This window comes from Vidua chalybeata, chromosome 3 (genome assembly GCF_026979565.1).
Source record: "Vidua chalybeata isolate OUT-0048 chromosome 3, bVidCha1 merged haplotype, whole genome shotgun sequence".
In the NCBI taxonomy this organism is placed as follows: Eukaryota; Metazoa; Chordata; class Aves; order Passeriformes; family Viduidae; genus Vidua; species Vidua chalybeata.
In genome coordinates, this window is record NC_071532.1 from 62031271 (window position 1) to 62052017 (window position 20747).

At 36.6% G+C, this 20747-nt stretch overlaps 1 protein-coding gene across 3 annotated transcripts in view; it reads right to left on the reverse strand.

The window, feature by feature from the left end:
- The window catches only part of NKAIN2 (sodium/potassium transporting ATPase interacting 2), a 522191-nt gene that overhangs the window by 279904 nt on the left and 221540 nt on the right, over positions 1-20747 (reverse strand). For all 3 annotated transcript variants that reach the window (XR_008430002.1, XM_053938514.1, XM_053938513.1), the window contains exon 2: positions 8671-8808. Coding sequence is in view for 2 of the 3 variants with exons in the window: in XM_053938514.1 (XP_053794489.1) it covers positions 8671-8808 (138 nt within the window). In the remaining variant the exon portion in view is untranslated. The remainder of the gene's footprint in view (positions 1-8670; positions 8809-20747) is intronic.

Below are 20747 nucleotides of genomic sequence, written 5' to 3' on the forward strand. Positions count from 1 at the left end.
AAGACAGATGCACTCTGTATAATATTATCCTGGGAGTGATTCTTAAGCATATTTATTCAGGGCTTAAGAATTTGAAATCCATTGAGATTTCTTACAAGTTGTCAAAATATATCTAAAAGGAGAGGTCAAAAGCCCAGGGTCATCAAATCTTAGACCAACTTTCTGGACTGATTATCATGTAAAAAGCAATTTGTTTTAAACTTGTATTTAATAGTCCACCAATAAACTAACTGATAAGCATACAGAAAGAATTACTTTTTGAACACTGGAATAGTTAAGCTTTTGTTTGATCAAGGTCTGTATGTGTTAGCCATCAGACTCAAAATTTGGATTAGTGCTATGACACTGACCAGCCAGCTAGTCACAAACTTCTACTTCCTTCACATTCCTGTCCCTACCCTAAAGCAGGCTAGATTCAGTTACAAAAGTAAATTGCTAAACCTCTCCTTTGAAATATAAATTAAAGTACATTTGAATCCACAGCATACTAAAATCTAGTCTTTTAACACAAGAGCAGCAAAAGCACTGTATTAAACAGCATACCTCCTTGTGAATAAAAATCCCTTTCAGCGTATGTTGTTCAAAGTCCAAAGGGCAATCTTCTACTTACATCCCTACTGATTTTTCACAGCATCTCCCAGACATGAGGAAAACCCTCCAATAAAATAACAGTTAGCCAAGTTTACAAAGGTCATTTGTATTGAGGTAGCATCAGTAGTAAAAGGACAGACTATAAAAAGAATCCCAAATTCTACTTTTCTTTGGTATCCAAATTGTCACTAATCTTTTATGAGAATTTTTAAGAGAAAGATTTGCAATAATGTGCTCTTGTTCCAGGTATTTCTGAACACGGAAATATTTCAGAAAACACTGACAAGACTTGAGAAAGGACTACTGAAAAAATGACCAGAATCAAAGATATTTTTTGAGAAGAAGAGCTTTGAGAAACATTTTTACTGAGCAAACATATTAATGAGCAAGCATTCCTCAACCAAAATATTAAGTATAAATTCTGGAATGAAAAGAATGCTAACATATTGAATACTTATTATGGAAAATGCTAAGGAGAATTTATGCTGCTATTCATGGCATGGAAATCATTTCAAGAAAATGCCCCTATGCAGAAACTAGTACACCATAAAATACCAGTGCTCCATTAGCATCAATTTATCTGGCATAACAAAAATTAAGCCATGAATGAAGCAAAACTAATTCGGGGCTGAGGTGGATTCTCCAGCTCTGTAAGAGTCTTAATTCATGTTATGGAGTTTTACCAGTGTCCCAAGCATGTTTCTGCAAGGTTTACTGGTCCTCTTTTAAGTTTTCTAGTTTTGGTTTGTATTTTTTCTTTGTCCTCATCCTTTTAGTCACACATGTTGCACTTCAAAGCTTTTATTTACTTCAATGCAATCCTAATGCTGCATTATATTTTTAGCAATTTTATATCTCCATTTACTTCATCAGACACAACCTTTCACAAAAATGTTTATTATAGTTAACTATTTCTACTAACTAGCTATACAAGTGTGCTGTTTCTCCCTTGCTTTGTCTCCTCTTTAATTTAGGAGTTTATAGGGACCCTAAAGCAATATTCTATTCCCTCATCCCTGAAAGTTCAAAGAAAACATGTAAATATGGTGCTTAGGGATATGGTTCAGTGGTGGGTTTTGCCATATTAGGTTAATGGTTGGACTCAATGATAATACAGGCCACTTCTAATCTTAATGATCTATCATTCATTGGTTTTTTACAAAGATGAAGATTAGCAAAAAACGTTTATTTCTTGATATTTCCTGAGCCACAGTGACCAGTAATATTTTAGTCACTGTTAGCTAATGACTAGATATAATTCTGTTTTTAAAAACTCATCTGGTTTTCTTTCAGATGAAGAAAAATTATTTACATACCTAATTTTTAATCAACAGCCCCAAGAATAAAACGAATAAGCATTGAGGATCCAGTTTGTTCAAATTTCACCTGAGCATTTGTTCTATTTAGATGTAGGCAGAACTTTCCATATTTGTCACCTTGGGGGTTGCTATCACCTCCTCGATCTTGCATAATTTGTATTTTCTGAATTTTTTTTGATTTTTCTGATTGAAAATGAATTTGTAGTGTGCTTATGATACAGCAACTTGAAACTAATGGATGATGACCTTCATTTTTCCTTCTCAAGTGTAAGAACATCTTAATACACATACAGTTCTCAAATAAAAAGCTGTGCTGTCCTCCCTGTTAGGGCACATATGAAGTTTAATTCCTGGAATTCTATGAAATCTGGGGAAAATACTATTCTGTCATCATTATCTTTCATTGCTTACCCCTGAGATACCTCTCTTGTATGTTTTGTTTTAACTTTTCCAGTGGGTAGGTGTATATTTGGATTGATCCTGACATTTTAGTAATTACTTGAATATAACTGACACAGATTTTCTTACTAACATAGAAATATAACTGTGGTCACACACTTCCTGGTTGATCTGGCTTGTAAGTACTAAAATATAAATCACCTTGCTTTGCACTATTTTCTACCTGAGTGAAACAAATAAATCCTGAAAATTTCTATACTGAGAACAGCATGGATAATGAAAAATGTTTCATACAAGTACCATTTCCAGTTTTAAGTGGATTTACTTCAGTCTTGTTCAGCTTGCTTTCTAGCTCACATTCAGCAAAGATTTTAGTAAATAGAGTGACAGAATATCCTAAAACTTAATCATTCTGTTGCTGGAATTAGTGATAGTTGCAGGAAATTGTTTTTTCAAGCCCATTTGTGCCAGCAATACAAGTCTAAGGGGCTGGTCTTCTCTGAAATATAGTAGATATAATAGCTAACTGTTTTGTTGCTCACATTACAAAGACAATTATCAGAAATCTATGTGAGTACTAGACATAATTTATTCATTAACTAAATACATTGAAATACAGAAATAAATATATAGGTATGAACATATAAACAAGGCACAGAGACAAGACAGGGATGTTCAATGCATTCATTCCCTCTGTCTTCAACATGGAGGATAGACCAAGAGGGTCTCAGTGCCCTGACCTGGAGGACCATGACTGTGAGAATGATCAGCTCTCAATTGATCCTGAACTTTCATGGAATCTGTTGCTCCAGCTGGATCCCTACAAATCTATAGGGCCTGATGGGATCAATCCAGGTTCCTCAAAGAGATACCTGATGACGCTGCAACGCTGCAAAGCCTCTCTGGATGATTTTTGAGTGGTCTTGGGAATCCAGAGAGTTTGACTTCCAGTTGACTGCAAGCTAGCTAACATTGTCCCAGTTTTCAAAATGGCAAGAAGGAGGACCCTGGAAACTACATGTCTGTCAGTCTCACTTTGGTGTCTGGTAAAACCATGGAAAATATTATTCTGGGAGATACTGAAAAATGCCTGGAGGACAACGCAGTCATTGGTTACAGCCACCATGGCTTCATGAAGGGAAAATCCTGCTTGTCAAACCTGATTTCCTTCTACAACAGGGTAACCCACCTTGTTGATATAGAAATGCAAGGAAATGTCTTCTTTTTGGACTTCAGCAAAGCTTTTGATACTGTCTCCCACAGTAACCTTCTGGACAAAATGTCCAGCTCACAGCTGGATAACTGTGTTATGTGATGGGGGAGCAACACCCTCATGAGTTGGGCACAACAGATTATAGTGAATGGGGTGATATCAGGCTGGTGTCTTGTCATTAGTGGGTTTCCATAGGGCTCCATCCTCAACCCTGTGCTCTTCAATATCTTCATTTATTACTTGGATGCAGGACTCAAGGGAGTAGTAAGTAAGTTTGGCAAGAACACCAGATTGGAAGGAGCCACTCCCTCAAGGGCAGAGAGGTCCTGCAGGGAGACTTTGCAAATTAGAGAGATGGGCAATCAGCAGCCATATGAATTTAACAAGGGCAAGTGCCAGATTCTGCACCTGGAATGGAGCAATCCCGGTTGTGTTTATTAACTATGATTAATGAGAGGCTGGAGAGCAGTGCCATGGAAAGGGACCTGGGGGTCCTGGTTGATGGCAAGTTGAACATGAATCAGTGCTGACAAGGAGCCAACTCTGTCCTGGCGTGCATCAGGCACAGCATCACCAGCTGGACAAGGGAGGGGATTGTCCCACTCTGCTTTGCACTGGGGCAGCTTCACCCTGTGTGCAGTTTTGGGTGCCACAATATAAAAGAGACACTGAGTTATTAAAGAGCATCCAAAGGAGTGACAGAAGGATGGGGAAGGGTCTGGAGCCCCTTATGAAGAGGGGCTGAGGTCACTTGGTTTGTTCAGCCTAGACAAGAGGAAACTGAGGGGAGACCTCATTTTGGTCTTCAATATCCTTACAAGGGGAAGTGGAGGAATAGGCACTCATCTCTCTGGTAACCTGTGACAGGACTTAAAGAAATGGCATAAAGCTGAGACAGGGGAAGTTTAGGCTGGATATCAGGTTTTTCAACCACAGAGTGGTTGAACATTGGAACAGGCTCCCCAGGGAAGTGGTTACAGCACCAGCTTGTCTGAGTTCAGGAAGCATCTGGACAATGCTCTCAGGAACATGTGAGTCTTGGTGTGTCTTATCTAGGGCCAAAAATTGAACTCAATGATCCTGACAAGTTCCTTCCAACTCAGCACATTCTATAGTTCTATGATTCTAAGAACAACAGAAAAAAATATTCCCATTCATTATTATCCACGACAAACTAATGAATCAAGGAAGAAACTGAAGAATATTATTGTGTGCTTGAACGAACTTGAACAAACAAATCATCTTTCCAATGGCTCAGTTGGAAACAGAATCAGTATCTTGATTCGCAGCCTCCTGTGACAGCCACCAGACAGAGCTACTACTAAAATGTTCAAGGTCATTTACTTAATTGTACTTATAATATTATTGGGCATTAGCTCAAAATGATTATGCAGAAAATTATTACTTATGTTCCCAAATTATCATCTGCTCTGAAAAGTTGTGTAGAGCAGAGAAGTAATTTCCATGTCTGTATGCCTCCTTCTATAAATAAATGTCTACATTTCAGTTGCAACACAGCAAGTACAATTAAGCTGAAGCACTGAATGGTTTGTCTCAGAATGGAAAAGTACTTCCGAAAAAACCTATTACAGAGAGCAGATTCAGGTAGGAGTCTGACTTCATAGACTTGAAAATTTTGTGTCTTGCAGGCTGACAAGAATGTCCAATGACAATTCTAATTAATTTCATCATCCTTTTTATTAAATGGTTTTACATATATTTTTTTCCCTAACAGCTATAAAGAAAGCAGAAGTAAAATAAGAGGAAAAACCTGTTTACTGTGTAGATGAATGAGCAGTAGAAAACGTTGCTCAAAGAAGTTGCAGAGTCTCCCTCACTGGAGATATTAAAAAACCATCTGAATGCAATCCTGTGCCATGTACTCTAGGATGACCCTGCTTGAGCAGGGAAGTTGGACCAGATGATCCACTGTGGTCCCTTCTAACCTTACCCATTCTGATATTCTGTGAAAATATATTTTTTAACAATTTCTGCGCTGAGCTTGAGTACACACACTTTCTTATTATAAATAAAACCATTATCTGTAAGATGAATCGAATTATGTCAATAAGGTATATTAATGCCAGAACTCACTTATTAAAAATATTAAGCATAAGAATCCTTTCATTATAAATAACTGTTTTATCTGAAAATTGGTTCTCTTAACAAGTTTTAGCAAAATAGTGTTCTGAAATTTTTTCTCACCAAAAATCCTGGCCAAATCATTCACCATATGGAGACTGTCTTACTATCTTTAAAATTCAGGAAGATAACTCAGAGGCTTACAATTTCCCATGGCATGATTACAGTTGTTGGATAGTATCCTGGTATGTACATATGGGAGATGATGAACTGCTGCACATTTTCATGTACTACTTTAATTTTTTTTTTTTTTTTAAGGAAGACAATAAATTTCAATTTACAACAGAAATATTCCAAACCTGAATTGGTAGAGTCAGGGCTACTTGTCATATAGGACATTAAGTAGATCCCACTAGGTATGTTGAGCAATTGACCATGTCTAATCTTTAAAAAGACATGGATTAACTGAACTGTATTCTCTGGGGCCTAATGGTTTGGCAGACTGATGATGCTGCAAGAAGCTCAGACATAAGGTAATTGCCTCTTTCTCTTTTTTTTTTTTTTTTTTTTTCCACATGTATATCAGCAATTACATGTTAAGTAATGTACTACTAATAATCTATCCTTTTCTCACAGACTTAATGTGACCAGGTATAAGCTTGGAAGGGGCCTTTAAAAATACTTTAGTCCCCTGCCATTGGCATGGATATTTTTCTCTAGATTAGATTTTTCAAAGTCCTATCCAATATGGCCTTGAACACTTCCAAGGATGGGGCATACACAAATTCTCTGGCTGATCTGTTTCAGTGTCTTGCCATCCTCACTGTAAATATTTTCTTCCTTATGTTCTATCTAACCCTGCCTTCTTACAGTTTGGACCTATTGTTCCTTTTTCTGTCAGTACAGGCCCTGGTGAAAAGACCTTCTCTGTCTTTCTTATAAGTCCCCTTTATATATTGAAAGGCTACAATAAGCTTTGCCCAGAGCTTTCTCTTCTCCAGGCTGAACAATTCCAAATCTCTCAGACTGCCTCCAGAGGAGAGATTTTCTACCTCACTGACTGTTTTCATGGTCCTCCTCTGGACCTGCTCTAACAGGTCCATGTCTTTCTTTTACTGTGAGCCACAGAGCTCCTCTGTTGATCCAACTTAATAAAGGATGAAATTTTTATCACTGTCTTCTTATTCAAACAGTTTGTGATAACTGGCACATTCAGGTGTCTTTTATAAACTCTGAACAAGACAGCTCAATCTTAGATTGATTCTATCAAAATCAATGAGATGATGCAGAGAGTCAAACTCACAAAGCCAGATGGGCTCCACAGTTGGGGTGAGCTCTAAGAAAGATATGTGCGAAAATTAGTTAGAACAGTGTTGCACCAACCATATCATTCAGAAACTCATGTGAATGCACTCAATTTATAAAACCGGTGTTCTTCCCCATTCACAATGCACTTATCATAGTAGCAGGCCATTTAAGTATAATTTTTTTGTTTAGTTCAGCTATCCAATTTATGCTCATGCTTCGTTTTATGCCAGAATAGTCTTGAGATGGAACATTTAACCGTTTTTCTTTAACAGATGCTTGAATTTTGCATTTTTATTTTCAAGTCTCTTGTACTGGTCAAAGTACCAGAAATTAAAGGAAACTCCAGTTCAAATGACTCCCAGTGTTGTAACTTGAAGGAAAACTAAATATTTAAGGCTTTCAACATACTTTTCAATGTTGACGGTAAATCTTTTGGAATATATTAGATTGTGTGCATGCATAAAGGCATTACACATGTGTATACAAATTTTCTGCATACAGGAGATCACAGAGACAGAAACACAGACACAAATGTTAATGTATTTCTCCCAGCATCACAGTAATGCAATATGGATGGTAGCACAGGGGTAAAAGCAAAATCTTTCTATATTCTGAGTGACTGCAGATTCAGTGGAGTAAACAGAGACAAGGGGTAAAGGCTTTAAACTGAAAGAGTTTAGATTAAACCTGAGAAGGTTTAGATTAGAAATTAGGAAATTAGGAAATCTTCACTGTGAGGCTGGTAAGACACTAGAACACATTGTCCAGAGAAGTTGTGGATTCCCCATTCTCGGAAGGGTTCAAGAGCAGGTTGCAGTGGAGTTTAAAGCAATCTGGTCTACTGAAAAGCACCCCTGCCAGGCTGGAACCAGGTGATCTTTAAGCTTGCTTCCAATACAAACCATTCTATCATTTTAAGATCCTCTTGTTTTCATCTGACATGAAAATATGGTTATGTATGGGCAAATTTTTCAACTCCTATCTCTCAAATGTATAAAAGATTTACATGAATTAATAGTCAATTTTGACAGCAATATTGTTATGAAAATCTAACAAAAGGTATTCTGAATTATGGTTTTTGGAGTTGCTGCTATTCTTTCTTTATAGAAGTACAAATGGCAAAAACCCTACAAATGCAGAGTATGAAAAGAGGATTTAATTAATACTGCATTATGCCAGATAGTACAGACATACTAAGTCTGTGTATAAGGGGTAACTAAATAAGGAAAGAAATGGATTAAAAATATTAATTAAGGTCCAAATCCTTATTTTCATACTGGAGCCCTCAGTCCATTATTTCTTACCATAACACCATACCTCACTTTCAGGTTGGATTATAAATTCTAGGAGGCATGTATGTAACAGATAAGCACTCTAGCAACATAAGTTAATAACAATAATGAGTAACTATAATGAATCATGCCTCTGATGGGGAGGTCCAGCGTATCTAGGAAAGTTATGGCTAACATTTAGACTAGCTCTAAATTCCCCTAATACTGAAGACATTGTAATTCCTTAAGCTGACTCCATGTGGAAGTTCATATTGTCATCCACTTAATGAACATATTGACTTTTAAATTATTGCATGTGTCCCAAAAGCATAGTAAATAAATGTAAAAATGTTACAGAAGAAAATTAAACCAAGATAAGATTTCTATTTGCTTTAAGAACTATGCAGTTTGGAGTGTTTTTCTGTTTGTTTTTTTTTTTTTTTTTTCACATGCACATCAAAGTAAGTAAATGAAATTAAATACTCACTCCTGTTATGTAACGAGGTCTATACTGGATGGTTCCAAATAAGCCAAGTATGACTATAATAATGTGTATAAAATTTGCGAGGATGGGTGCCCACTGATAACCAAGGAAGTCAAATATCTGCCTCTCGAGCACAGAAACCTATGATTAAAAAGCAAAAGTACAAATCGATTAGAACAAACCAGAAAACATATATAAAGATATTTCCCCTTCCCATATCCAAGACAATTGCTCTGAGTTTAAAAAAATAGTTGTGAGCAGTAAAATAAGATGAGTTTGAAATGTTTCAACTTCTACTTTCAATGAAAGCTGTACTTCTCACTGGTTACTGAGTTATATTCTACCAAGATACAAAACTGTTCATCCAGAATGGTATGTTTGCAGGAGGAGAAACACAAATCACTCCTATATACACCAACAAATGTTTTAGGGTATCAGTGCTGAAAACATGATAGGCTTATGACATCATCTCAGCTACATTGTTTCCATTTACAACATCATCCTTTAGCCTGGTCCTGTCCTTACCATGATTTCACTGCATTTTGATTTTTATCTCTTCTCTCTACCCCAGCTATTCTGTCAGTGGGCTTTTACCTGTAACCAAATACATACAACTTTTTGACCTGATTCTACTGATAATGACTATAGTTTACTTTCTTCCATTGTCACAAACATCAGCTGAAGTATAAACTCCACCAAGACTCTAGATAAATTATATTAAAAGTCAGTTAAGGAACCATTCCAGGCTGATGATTACTGTTTATAAGCAACACCATTCCAAACAGACAGATCAGATATTAAAAAAAATGCCTTTCTAACAATACCAGTAGAAATAATTTCACAATGCCGATAGCAGGTGTCCCTTAACTGGTGTTCTAACATTATGTAAAAATACACTACTGTAGCCCAACCCATAGGTAGAATGACATGTTTTGACAAAAATAATATTTATATTAATATTAGAAGGCAATATAATGGTAAAGTGAATTTAGACAGAAAGATAAAGGAGTTACTTTGACAGCATTCCAACAATTTTCGCTAACTGGAATGGTGAATTGATGAACTTCATGAACGTGTGAATAATGAAAATAAAATTTAAAAATAAAATTATGAATAATACTAATTAAAATAACAGCAATGTAGACACCACACACACAAAAAAAAGAGAAAGAGAAAAAGAAAGAAAGAAAAAGAAAGAAAGAAAGAAAGAAAGAAAGAAAGAAAGAAAGAAAGAAAGAAAGAAAGAAAGAAAGAAAGAAAGAAAGAAAGAAAGAAAGAAAGAAAGAAAGAAAGAAAGAAAGAAAGAAAGAAAGAAAGAAAGAAAGAAAGAAAGAAAGAAAGAAAGAAAGAAAGAAAGAAGAAAGGAAGGAAAAGAAAAAGAGAGCAGGTGGTTGTTTCTTGATTAAGTTTCATTAAATAACAGGTGACTATTTACTGAGTTTATGTTATGCTGTGGATGAACTGAATTAGGTTTATGTGCCAATCACTCTGTTTATTTAAAAAATAGCACCTTTTGAGATCAAGTACTAAATGAGTAATTAACTACTGCTTTTGTATGCTACAGCTATGGGAGAATTCTTCATTTTTCTTGCCACAGTCCACTATCACCTGAACACTTTCTTTTTGAAGTTAAATAAGAAAACTTTTCATTAAAAGACAGCCTATATTCACATCAGCATTGCAAATGTAAAAAGGCTGTTAATTATATGCTATGTACTGACACTTGTTGAACTTCGAGATGGAGACTGCCAAAATAATCCTGGGAAAGTTTGCCAGCCACGTAATTTCAAATTTGAGTGTTCAGGTTTCATGTCAAACATTGAATTTCTCTTTTCAACAAAGACTCCTTTCACACAACGCATCCTTCTTATAACCAGTCTTAGTATTTTGACTACCATTTTATTTTATATATTTACTGAAAGAAATTATGTTCCTACATTGTCCAAACATTTCTGAACTATTTGTGCTATCCTATAACTCTCCCTAGTAGAGGAAAGTCACAGAATCCCAAGACACGTCTAATGGTGACAATGGGATGAAGAAATAAAGAAGAAATAAAAGGAAGATCAAGCTGTATTAGGAACTTCATGAAAACTCAGATTGTCTGTGCTTCTAAGTTTATCATTAAGAAATATTTCCTTGACTACAGACACAGTAATTTATATTTGAAAAAGGCCAGCATGTGGCATGAAGCAGTATTACATAGGTCAGTGTAAAGTCTATTAGGTGTATCAGCAAAAGACCTGTTACACCTAAGTGCTGTTAAACAGCTAATAGAGGGAAAATGTTCCCTCTGAGCACAGAGCTCTTATTTTCATCAGATAAACAAAGAGTAAATGAGAACAGTAAAGCAGTAGCAAAAAGAGTATAGACTGTACACTAGACTGCTTCTAGTTTAGTAACAGTAGAGATTCAGCAAGCAAAAAAAACAATACATGGGGAGATGCAAATCATTCAAACAGCAGGAGATCATCCAGTTAAGTATGCCAATTATAGAGGGAAATTGCAACATGCTAGTTAATTGTATAAAACGTAGAAAACCTCATATCCCTGACATGACTTCTAGTCAAAAATGAAACTGTGCTACCATGCATCAACATGTTTTATTTTGCTTGTCTTGGTGAAAGATGCAGTTCCACCAAAACTTGTTTATGGGACTACATAGAATAAATGGTTATTCTGTGAGAATCTTTCCTTTACATACACCAATGTACTGTTTGGTTTCTTCCCATTACTAGCAATTCTTTCAGAACCAAACAATCACTCTCAGGTTTTGTGGTCATGTTGAACTTGGGATGAGTAAATACCAGAAAGCAGGGCACGCAAGACAGGGGGTAAATACAGAAGAAAAAGACATGTCTGCACCACTTCTGTCCATGTATATCTAGCTCTCATTTGCCACAGGCAGACTTGCTATTAGATTTTCTCACATCACTTCAAGGAATCAGCTGTGTGCAGGAGCTGCTGGATATATGAAATGGCAGCACTCTGGTCAGGTATACACAGATGAAATGCTGTGGAAATGCAACTCTTAGAAGATCACACTAACATGGCAAGGTGCATTGTGGATTTATGTAATGGAAATTACAGGACAGAACTAGATCTTTATTCTCACTTCCTAAAGAGATGAAAGTGGAGAGAAACTAAAACTTATCCACAAACATAAATATAATACAGACTTTCTACATTAGTTACATTTTAAAAAGTCTCACTTTGTGTTTCTAAAAGGAGAAAAGTGGAAAGTAGGACAAAGTAGTAACAAAGACTATTAAAAATAGTATTATGTAGCTTCCTCCTCTTCCACAGATGTCAGAATCATTAGGGATTTCCTTACATAGCAAGAGAAAATATAGATCTGATTTTGAAAGCATTTTATCCCTTTACTTCAAAATTTTTGGTTAAACAACTGCATTTCTTCAAATCATACCTGTTAGCTTCAAATGTTTAATGATGTTTCAAGGATATTACAGAGAGAAAGGAAAGAACTAACAAAGAAATACTAATTTTTAAAGTACAGGAATTTTCTTTCTTCCTCCTCAGGGGTTGGTATTGGCACTTTCAACATATTTGTTATTGACATGGGCAGTGGGGTTTCGCGCACCTTCAGCGAGTTTGCTGGTGACACCAAGCTGTTTGGTGCAGTTGACACGCTGGAGGGAAGGGATGTCATCCAGAGGGACCTTGACAGGCTTCAGAGGTCCATTTGTGTGAACCTCATAAAGTTCAACAAGGCCAAGTTCAAGGTACTCCACCTGGATTCGGGCAATTCCAAGCACAAATATAAGCTGTGCAGAGAACGGACTGGGAGCAGCCCTGGGTAGACGGAGTTGCTTGTGGACAAGAAGCAAAACACAAGCTGGCAAAGTGCACTTGCAGCCCAGAAAGCCAGCCCCATCCTAGACTGCATCAAAAACCAGTATGGCCTGCAGGGCAAGGGAAGGGATTCTGTCCTTCTACTCTGCTCTACTCCAGCTGGAGTGCTGCATCCAGCTCTAGGGTCCTCAATACAAGAAAGACATTGACTGGTTGGAACAAGTCCACTAAGGCTACTCACAGGGCTGGAACACCTCTCCTATGAACACAGGCTGAAAGAGTTGGGACTCTTTAGCCTGGAGAAGAGAAGGCTTCAGGGAGGCCTTATAGCAGCCTCCCAGTAGCAAAGAGGGGCTTACAAGAAACCTGGAGAAGGATTTTTTAACAAGGGCTTGTAATGACATGACAAGGGGAAATGGCTTTAAGCTGAAAGACAGTAGGTTTAGATTAAATATTTGGAACTCTAAGAAAGTCTTTCTTGTGAGGCAAGGTATTGGAACAAGTTGCCCAGAACAGTTGTGGACTCCTCAGTCTCCAGAAGTGTTCAAGACCAGGCTGGATGGGGCTTTGAGAAACGTGGACTAGTGCAAGATGTCCCTGCCCACAATAGGGGTGTTGGAACTAGATAATCTTTAAGGTCCCTTCCAACTTAAACCATCCTGTGATTCTATGATTCTGGGAAAGAGTTTAAATTGAAAAAAGCAAAAAGGAAAAATAGATGCTTTGGATGAAAAAGTATAATATGGTTGGAAAAGAAAAATATGTTTTAGTTCAATTCCACTCTAATAATGCAGAGAACTCAGAATGTAGGGTTATGGACAGTCAGGTTCTAATGTTAGAAGATAAACATCCACCACATTGTCTTCTTTGGCAGATAATTTGATGTATTCACTGATAACATTACAGAAGACTTTATTTAAAGGAGCTATTTTACTAATGCATTATTTTTTCCAGACTCTGGCAAACTGTTGTAAAAATAAATACAAAATAAAATGAACCCATATAGTGTCAAATTGGCATAGCTCAAAAACTATTTCCAGATTCTTGTCAGAGGCTGGTTGTTAATAGATTAACAGTGTTACTGACCTTGAGGGATCTATGAATTGAATTTCCAGAGGAAAATGAAAAACATTTGGAGATGATTCTTAAAGTATATGATTGGACTAGAATTTCAGACAGGAACCACAAAGAAGAAACCAGTCAAAAGATGATTTATAACACAAACTCCAAAATGGAAAATGACTAAGTGCCTTTGCTCAGAAAGCTCCTTGAGAAAAAACTCAACCACGACTACTTTACAATGATATAGAATCTAAACTTTGCACTGATATAAATTAAAGTTCACATAGGCAGAGACACACAAGAGGATATGTACAGCCCCTGCCAGCCAAGGTCCTTGGACAGCAAACACAGAACACAGGCACTCAGCACACCAGGGCTGGGGCAGGGTCACACAACTGAATGGTGGTAACAGGCTCTCAGCAAACTCCAAAGGAAGAAGAGTATTAGCTTAAATTACAGTGCAGGAGAATTAAACAACCATGGTTTATATCATTGAATGGCTCACACTAAGAATGAGCTAAAGAAATTAAGCTCTAATCACTAACTCATTAAGACCCCTCAGCAAAACTGTGTTGTATCAGATGCTTTTTAAAGACTTTCAGTTCTTGCTCTATGGCATAGAAAATTAAAAAGAGTCAAATAAATACAAGTATTTTTTGGCCTTTAGCTTGCTGAATGAATGATTTCTAATGCTAAAGCCTGCCTGCATGAGTACAATATCCCCAGCTAACACTCCTCCAGCACTTCCATCATTTTGAGGCAGAATGCATTTATTTGTGCCAATCCTTAGAGAGGTTCATTTAATTTTTCATCAAAATTTCAGATAGTATCCTGAGATAGAGGGCCCAGTTACTCAGAAAATTCTCCACAGTCACCCAGCAGAAAAACAGATTAATATTTTGTAAGTCAAATCTATATGAAATACACATACACATCTGCAAGTTTGCATGCTCAGAGTAGATAAAAACTTTTTTTTTCTTTTTTTTTTGGTAAGAAGAAAGGCAAAAAAGGCAACACTAAAATGAAAACGAAATCCTGTGAAGAGCTGTGGACACAATAGTGTTCTTGGCACATCTAATATAAACCATCAAAACCATAGCAAGAACAGGTAATTCAAGTTAAAATCAAGAAGGAATTAGTTTTCACTTGTCCATTTGTTCCTCAAAGGAATCATGTATATAATACTAAGCCACCATCCTTAATCCATTTGATGTTGCTGAGAAAAGGAATAGGCCTTCACCACTCTTGATAAGAAGCTAATCATAGTTTTTAAAAATCCTATGTTGAACCACATTCCTGCATCGTACTGTACATAAGTGGATTTCTGCTGTGACCTACTAAGGACAACAAACCTCTCCTCAGGTACAGAGTGCATTCTTTGTCTCAGCTGTTGCCTTCCCTAACTGAGCACAGCAATAATAAAAAAATGGCAAGTACAAGTTTCCTACAATAAGTTTGCTGTTATGTAAGAGTGAGAAGCATATCTACATAGCATTGTACAGATAATTGTGCCTCAAATGGCTATAGTTTTTACTGTACAAGACCAAATTCACTTTTGCTAATACTTAAAACAACAAAAATCCAGAATTTGTGAGGTACATTCGATTTCAATACTCTTGAAACCAGGAGAGTATTTCAGTTCATTTATTTGTTACTAAGTTTTGTATACAATTGCACACTCGAACCCAATGACTTGCTTAGATGGGTTAGAGCCTCAAGTTCTTGCCACAGTTTAGATCACAAATACCAAATCAGGGTACAGCAAATTGTATGTGTGTGTGCATATGTGTATGCTTTAAGACAACAGAATTTCTTGTGTCTGGTTGGCCACCAGTAGCAAGACTTAGAGATGTGTCAGAACACATTCTTTTGTGTGTCTGAAAGAAAACTTAAAAAATCCATCTCATGTAAACTCTTCTACCCATGAGATTATCAAGAAGTTAGTAGTTCAGCTACAGGATGAACTTTAGCAACAGGAGCTAAAAGTTTTAATCCCTGTAGTGTATTTTATTTTCTGTTCATGAATGCTCGTAATAACAATTTGTGAATTATTTAATATGACATATTTACATGCCACCAAACCCAGGGAGAGGTGCATAAAAGTGGTTTGCTCTCAAACTGGTAAGTTGGGTCAAGTTATGAGGTTCTATTTTACCTTAAAGCCAAGATAATGTTATAACACAAAATACTCAGCTGCCAAGTGCCAGCAAGGGGGTGTAACAAGAAGGCTAACTGTGACTGTGGCCAAAGGAAGGATCATGACAGATGGGTTAGTGAACACCAGTGGGAATTAGTTTAAAGACTGTCAACATAGGAGTTTCCTTCCATCTCTTTGGCTGACCCTTATTTCTCTCTCCATCTCTCTCTCTTAATCTTTCTCTCTCTCATCCCTGTCCACATCCTTCTAGCAAGAATGTTGAAGCACTGGCACCCACGCCTTGCTTTAAGGTGGCAAAATTCAATTTTACTGACACTGCTGAGAAAGCTTGAATCAATTCTAAATGTAAAAATGCTTTTGAATTAAGATTTAATAATAATTTATAATTGAGTAATCTGAATTGGCCTGCAGTAAAGCCTGAAGGCAAAATCAAGCATGCAGAGATCATTTAGAAAGATTAGCCTGATCAAATATTTTCAAATTGTTTCTGTCTTTATGAAAATATTTATCAATAAAATAGGTCTTGGTTACATTCATAAAAAGATATAACTAGTTTCTACACACTGGTTCATATTATGCTATATTACATCTGTAAACTCAGGAAAGATGTGATAATACTGTCATGGAATTTATAGAAGGAAGTATCTCAGGTATCTTCAGATAGCAAACCTATCTTCTGTGTATGATTCTCAGACCAGAACAAACTCAGCTTAATACCTGAAAAAAAAATTACCCTATAACAACAGCAAAAAATTAGTCTCTAGTTCTCAGCAGGAATGGCACACCTGTAAGAAACCTCATTAGCCAAATTATTTTGAGTGGAGTTGGCAGGGATCACTCATTATCTCATCAAGTCTGAGTCTCATCATAATAATAAGAACCAAGCATTTAGTATCAGAGTGAAAATCGAGAGAAAATAGCCAATCTAGAGTCACTAGTTGTTGTGTCCTGGTGGTTTTATTTGTATGCAGGCATATAAGTGTCCACAAAGAAAGAGAGAGAATGACATGGTGAGAGAATTTCAAGTAGTCCATACCAGAACTGTGAGGCACAGAGAACTCCTTTGTAATTTCTCATTCCACAGCTAGACCTGGATAAGCAGAATGCTGACTTTACTGTCCATACAGAAATCTCTCTCTTATGATTCTTCTACTGGAGTAATTGTTATTACACACGGAATATTTGAAGCACCTGCTACATTTTCGCGCCTTGGCATCACCTGAAAACTGATATTTAAACTATGCAAATCACTTTATGGAAGAATGGTAATTGACATCAGTTATAGACAGAAAAGTTTCTACCTGCTGAACTTTGCCTATTACCTGTGTAAAAGCCATCCATCCTTAGGAAGCTCCAAGTACTGTGGAAGGAATGAAGGCATCTTATCTGCAGCATGGCTACCAAGAGTCAGACTTGTCATCTGGTCCCTACACAGAGTTCAAGGGAGAAGCACAAGGTCTCAGATCTCATCTTCCAGATGTCCAGTGTTCCCAGTTCCCAGGTCCAGAGCCTTTAAATTCAGTGGCAGCTGGGGAACACTGATTATTTCTACAATGCAGTTCTACAAACATACATTTCTATCCAAAGCATCAAGTTGTTTTTTTTTTTTTTTGTTTTTTTGGTTTTTTTTTTGTTTTGTTTTGTTTTGTTTTGTTAATAAAGAAAATGTGCTATTCTCATAGGCTAGTTCAGTACTTAATTCAATTCAAGAATTTGTTTTTTGCTTGGAACTGGCTAATTTGCATCATATTTCAATAGTTCATAATTTTTATTCAGTCTTTTTTGGAACATGATTATAAGGGGGAAAAGGCAGCATATGAAGCACTCTGTGCTGTCAGTGTCATTATAGGAAAATTCTAGGTCATTCTAACTCCCGTGGACAGCTAGAGTGACTCAGTCAGACACTGCTCCCATTGAATATTTCAAGGAAAACACAAAGAGGTGGGTTTTTCCTGATTTTGTGAAACAATATATTTAAATGAGTAGGACCCAAAGTTTTCTGTTTTGAAAAAATACAAAACCAATCACCTGCCCCTGGAAACACAGGCTCTGTAATATAAGTAAGCAGTACAGATTATAGTCTCATTCTCTAGCCTTTTCCAACATTATCACTTCAATAAAGTTAAGAAGCAGTTTGATCATTCCTTTTCCCTAGCTCCTATTACAAATGCAATGAATATAAAGCTAATCTGTAATGAGTAATGTACTAATTAGGTGTGCTGAACTCCTTTTTAGTAGCCAATTCATGTATGGATACAAATATTTCCTTCTCTTAATACATTCTTTCTGAAATACTGTCTATTTGCATCCAAGCTTTATCAACTTAAAAACTAACAAATACAGAAAAAGGGAGAACTATAATAAAATTCTGACTTGGTGAGACGCACAGCTCTCCTCCTAGTCTGTTATACAGGAAAGTTAAAATAGATGCAAAGCTCTGACAAAAGAATAAACAAATAATATGTAACTGTTATGTAGATATATTATATAGAGCTAATAGGTGTTAGTAGTGATGAGAATGGTGTAAAAATATACACTTCCATGCAAGTAGCTTCTCCAGAAAAAATGTATTTGGAGTAAAATTAAAAGTTTCAAAAGAAAGGGAGGTTAAAAAAAGTAAAAGCCGTCAAAACATTTATCTGAGAATAATTTACATCAACTTATTTGAGACTAAACTCAGATTTTTACTGGGTGTTTATTCTGTGTATTGAAGGCTAGTGTTGTGTCCTGGATTACACTCATTTGCTTACCCAAACTATGCACTCAAGCACAGTGGCACATTCCCAGAAGACATGTTAATGATGACAATATTGTTAAATAACTAAAATAAGACTTTTTAAACTTTCCTCCATTCTTCATATGATAAAAACCTGACAAAAAATATTATACTTCTCTGTATTGAAAGAAGGCACCAGTTGGTACCTTAACATTGTGAGGAAGGCTGGAAAGGGCTGCCTAACAAATCTGCATGACTGACATAACAGTGTTTGTGGCAGGTTTTTTCTTCATAAGGAGAGCCATTCGCATACAGTAAACCAAAAATTGGTTCCTTGTCAGATTTTATCCTCCACCCTTCTGCATTTGCCTTAGAATCCTTGTTTTCCCCACCTCCCAATTTGCTTTCTTTAATTCAGTGCCCACAGCAGTTCCTCTTGGAAGCAGCAAAAGCTATAATCTAGCCCTGCTGCAAGCTCTCCCCCAGCAGAGGCCTATCCCTGCCAATAGCTGTCATCATTCAAGTGGCACTTGCTGGCAAGACAGCACAGAGTTGCAGCAATTTCTTTCCACTTTTTCATACCTCATATCCCCAGCTGTTCCAAGGGGGTGATCACCTTGCTGGTTTCATGAGGTCTAGAAAACGCAGCAATAATTATTGTGCTGGCAGTGCTGAAGGCAGCCAACATCACTAAGGCAGGAATTGGAATGCAGCCCTACCAACACAGCAGAATCTACTCATTTGTTGCACTGAATATTTTGTTGTAAGAAATAATCATGAGCCTTGTGATAGACTATGAAAGGCAAATTACATTGCCTGAGCCAGAGCCTTCTACAGTGCCTAGCAAAAATAAAAAGAAAAAACAAACAACAAAACCCAAAAAAACAAAACAACAGCAAATCCCAGAAGCAACACCGAACCTGACAATTTTGGGTTAGCTGCTTAAATCTAGCCTTTTAAATGCCCTGGCTTGTCAGTAAATTACTGCCTTGAATTTACAAAAAAAAAAAAAAAAACAAACAAACAATCTTCTATCTAGTCATGACCTGTCAAAAAAAAAAAAAAAAAAAAAAAAAAAAAAAAAAAAAAAAAAAAGAGGTGTTTATAATTGATTTTGACCAATTTTGTGTATATTACACTAGGAGGGGAAGGCTAACAGTGTTCACTTTAATTTTATATCACGTGATACCTTACAGAAAATTGTAAAAAATCTGACAGTCAACCTTTCTTCCTATAAAAGTATTAGTCAATGTTTTAAATGATGCATGTCTATGACTTTCTAATCCCTGCTAGAAAGAAGATTTTAATACAATTATTTGAGGGTAACTACAGCATCTTTTCCAAAACAAATTCCTATTATTAATGGAAAAATAGGAAAAAACATTTACATAACACCAAATGCCTGAGCATTTCTTAGTGGTATAGGTGACCTCTCTGAAGAGAGAGTATTTTTAACTCAAGGAAAAGATAATCTGATAATACTGCGCTTGCTGCCTCTCTGCTAAGGCAACAGCATACCTTTATGCAATGAATGCAGCACCTGCTGGTTCCTGCTTTGTGCTGCATGGCACTGCTTTGACTGTGGTAATGGCTTACCCAGTGGTTTTCCTCTAGCCTGATGACATCCTGATTGGAATTCCATTTACAGTGAAGATATGGGAAACTGCTGTCCCTGGCAAACAATACAGTTATGTGGAAAAGAAACTTCAGTTAGCAAAAGCCACCTTCTTTCTAAGCAGGAAAATGTAACTGAAGCAGAATCAACCTCTTTCACCCCTGCTGCTCTGTTACCTCAGCCAAGGAAAGAAAGGATCAATGTCCATTCAAGATGCCCTGATATTGACAGGTAATTCTACATTGGAGAGAAGAAGGAATAGATAAAACTTGTGGACATCTGAGAATATAGGAGGAAAAACCAGGAGTCATCAAATTTTCCAGTAACATATCTCACTCTACAAAGTAAGAAAAAACAAACAAAACAAAACAAACAAACAAACAAAAAAACCCTTTAGGGTAAAGACAACTTTGTACTCTGGGAAACTAATCAAAGATGTCGTAGATTTCTGTTGAAAACTGACAATGGTTGTCAGCACCAATAATATTTTTAGGGATGTTCATGTCCTTGCTTTTTGAGAAGCTTAGGTAAGAACCATTTGTTCCTGCATAGCTGCTCTCCTCTAGACGGAACTGTCTTCCCTGCTCTGGGGACTGCTGCTAAACTGAAAGTCTCTTCTTCATCCCCTACCTAGCAGGTTTCACCCCAGACATGTCTGTAAAACCCTTTGAGCTAAGCAAATACACCTTCTTCTTGTGTAGAAGAATATCTTAGAA